At 51.6% G+C, this 2227-nt stretch overlaps 1 protein-coding gene across 1 annotated transcript in view; it reads left to right on the top strand.

Annotated features, from left to right (window-relative positions):
• The window catches only part of LOC143024937 (uncharacterized), a 2771-nt gene extending 748 nt beyond the window's left edge, over positions 1 to 2023 (top strand). Inside the window, exon 2 of the mRNA XM_076184442.1 lies at positions 236 to 2023. Within this exon, the coding sequence (XP_076040557.1) occupies positions 236 to 1244 (1009 nt within the window). The 3' untranslated portion in view covers positions 1245 to 2023. The remainder of the gene's footprint in view (positions 1 to 235) is intronic.
• Positions 2024 to 2227: the final 204 nt, after the last annotated feature.

Genomic DNA, 2227 nt, shown 5'->3' with positions numbered 1-2227 from the left:
TCAGAGTAACGACCCGAGGCACAGCGACACCGAAATAATTTCGGCCCTGGGCAGGATTCGAACTGGGTACTGGGAGCACATCTACTTTCCAGTTCAGCGCTCTACCAACTGTACCACCGAGTCTGTGTGTGTGTGTGTGTTATATACTGTTTCTGAATTGTCTAAGAGCAATCCAGGGACACTGTCTCACATTTGTCTCTAAAACTCGGCGTGTCCCGTCGTTTCTCGCTTCCAGAATGAAGAATTTCATGGTCACGGTGCTGGCCATCTGCCGCGACATCCTCACCTGCTTCCCGCTGGGCGCCTCTGACGCCAGCCTGACCCTCGACATCTACCGTCTGACGTCAGCCGTCCTGCTGACACTCGGGGCTTACAACATCTTCGAGGGGAGTGACGTCGAGTGTCGACCCAAGTCTGACGTCGCCCGGACTTGGATCCCGACCTCACACTTGGAGTACTGCCGAAGGTACTCCTTCTTCGAGCACGAGGGGTCCCAGATCACGGTCGAGTTTTATCACCTGATGCCCTTGTACCTGACGATGCTCTCCGGGATCTTCCTTGCCCCTCGAGTTATGGCTTGGTGGCTCTCGGACAAACGCCTGAAGGACGCCCTTGACGACCTGAAGCGTCTGTGCGAAGAGCAGAAGAACTTCGACCCTCAGGAGCTTCAGGCGATCAGAGAGCGCGCGGCTCATTACCTCCGTTCCGTCATCGGGTACGGAAGCGACCGGCTCTACTGGGACTACCTGAGGGTCCAGATCGCGGTGATCGTCTGCAACGCCCTGGCCTTCGTCGTCGTCGACGCCATGCTCAGCGGCAGGTACAGACAAACCCTCCTCTTCCTCGTCAGGTTCAGACCCATCGACTTCGACGACCACCTCTCCCTCGCCTTCCCTCTTTTCACCGACTGCTCCATCCCACACGAAATCCTCGAAATATCCGGATACACGAGGACCTACGCCTGCACTTTGACCTACATGTGGACCTATATGTTCCTCTTCATCAGTCTGCAGGTCGTGCAGGCCACCTGCTTCGTGCTCGCCGTTGCGCAGGTGGTCCTCGTGGTCATGCTCTCTGTGTCCTGCCTGAGGAAGCTTAGCTTGATGATCCTGTGCCCAGGGTGTCGCTGGGACCCAGAGGATCTGGAGGACATGACTTCTGGGGACGCCTTCGTCGTGACGCGTCTCAGCTGGGCCCTCATGCCCGTTCAGGTGCGACAAATCCTGGAGGACGTCCTCGGGTGAGATCTGGAGCCCATGGCCGCAATGACGTCACCCTCCCTGAATGAACTCACCCAGCGTCAGCCAGAATAGGGTCTAGAAAGTGCGCCTCTCTGTCGAAGGAAGTCGTGGAGAAGGTTTTAGTAATTCCGTTTTGGGGAGGATCTCGGCTTGAACAAGGTCTCGGGCGGTCGAGACCCCTTCAGTCCGAGGTCCACCTAGCTTTTGGTGATTCGAATCCCAGACAGTGTTTCACGAAAACAAAATCTGCAAAGTGAGCAGCCTCACCGGGAGAATAAAGCAAAGTGTGTGTTTATATGTGTGTGTCATTCACTATGGTCTTGGATCACGTGTTGGACTCGTGATCGACATTTATTACCATACCTGATGGGAGCTCAGAGCTCACATATAACCGATCTATGGGTAATGCTGTGACCTTATACAAAAAATGAATAAATGAATACCACGCTCACGAGAGTTGTGTGTATGTGCAAATCAATCCATTGTCCCAGGTCTCTCTTGTATTAGTGTAATATAAACAAGCAGTACATAAAAATAATCACACTGGATTAAGTTGAAATAAAAGAAAGAAAGAAAGAAAACCACGGTTGAACATAGCCACATACAAAATTACTTTTCTTTTTACATTCTCCTTATTATAAAAAAACGACATAATTGAATTTTTGCGGCGATGATACAACGGCCGAGCAAACCAGTGAGAGATCAGCTGATTGTAAATACGCAGCTCGGACACAGACGCAACCAGTTCCATGAAACCAGTTGCTTACGATGCCGCAACCAGTTGCATTTGCTTACGACGCCGAAACCAGTTGCTTACGACGCCGCAATCAGTTGCATGAAACAAGTTGCTTACGACGCCGCAACCAGTTGCATGAAACCAGTTGCTTACGACGCCGCAACCAGTTGCATTGCTTCTATCCTTGAAGACAATATCGCGCCAAATGTGACCCTAAGATGGAACACCCATATACTAGAAAGAAGAATGA

This window comes from Oratosquilla oratoria, chromosome 4, assembly GCF_046742065.1.
Source record: "Oratosquilla oratoria isolate Oo_2021 chromosome 4, ASM4674206v1, whole genome shotgun sequence".
Taxonomy (NCBI): Eukaryota; Metazoa; Arthropoda; class Malacostraca; order Stomatopoda; family Squillidae; genus Oratosquilla; species Oratosquilla oratoria.
Note: the sequence above shows the minus strand (reverse complement) of the source record. Positions and strands in the feature narration are given on the sequence as shown.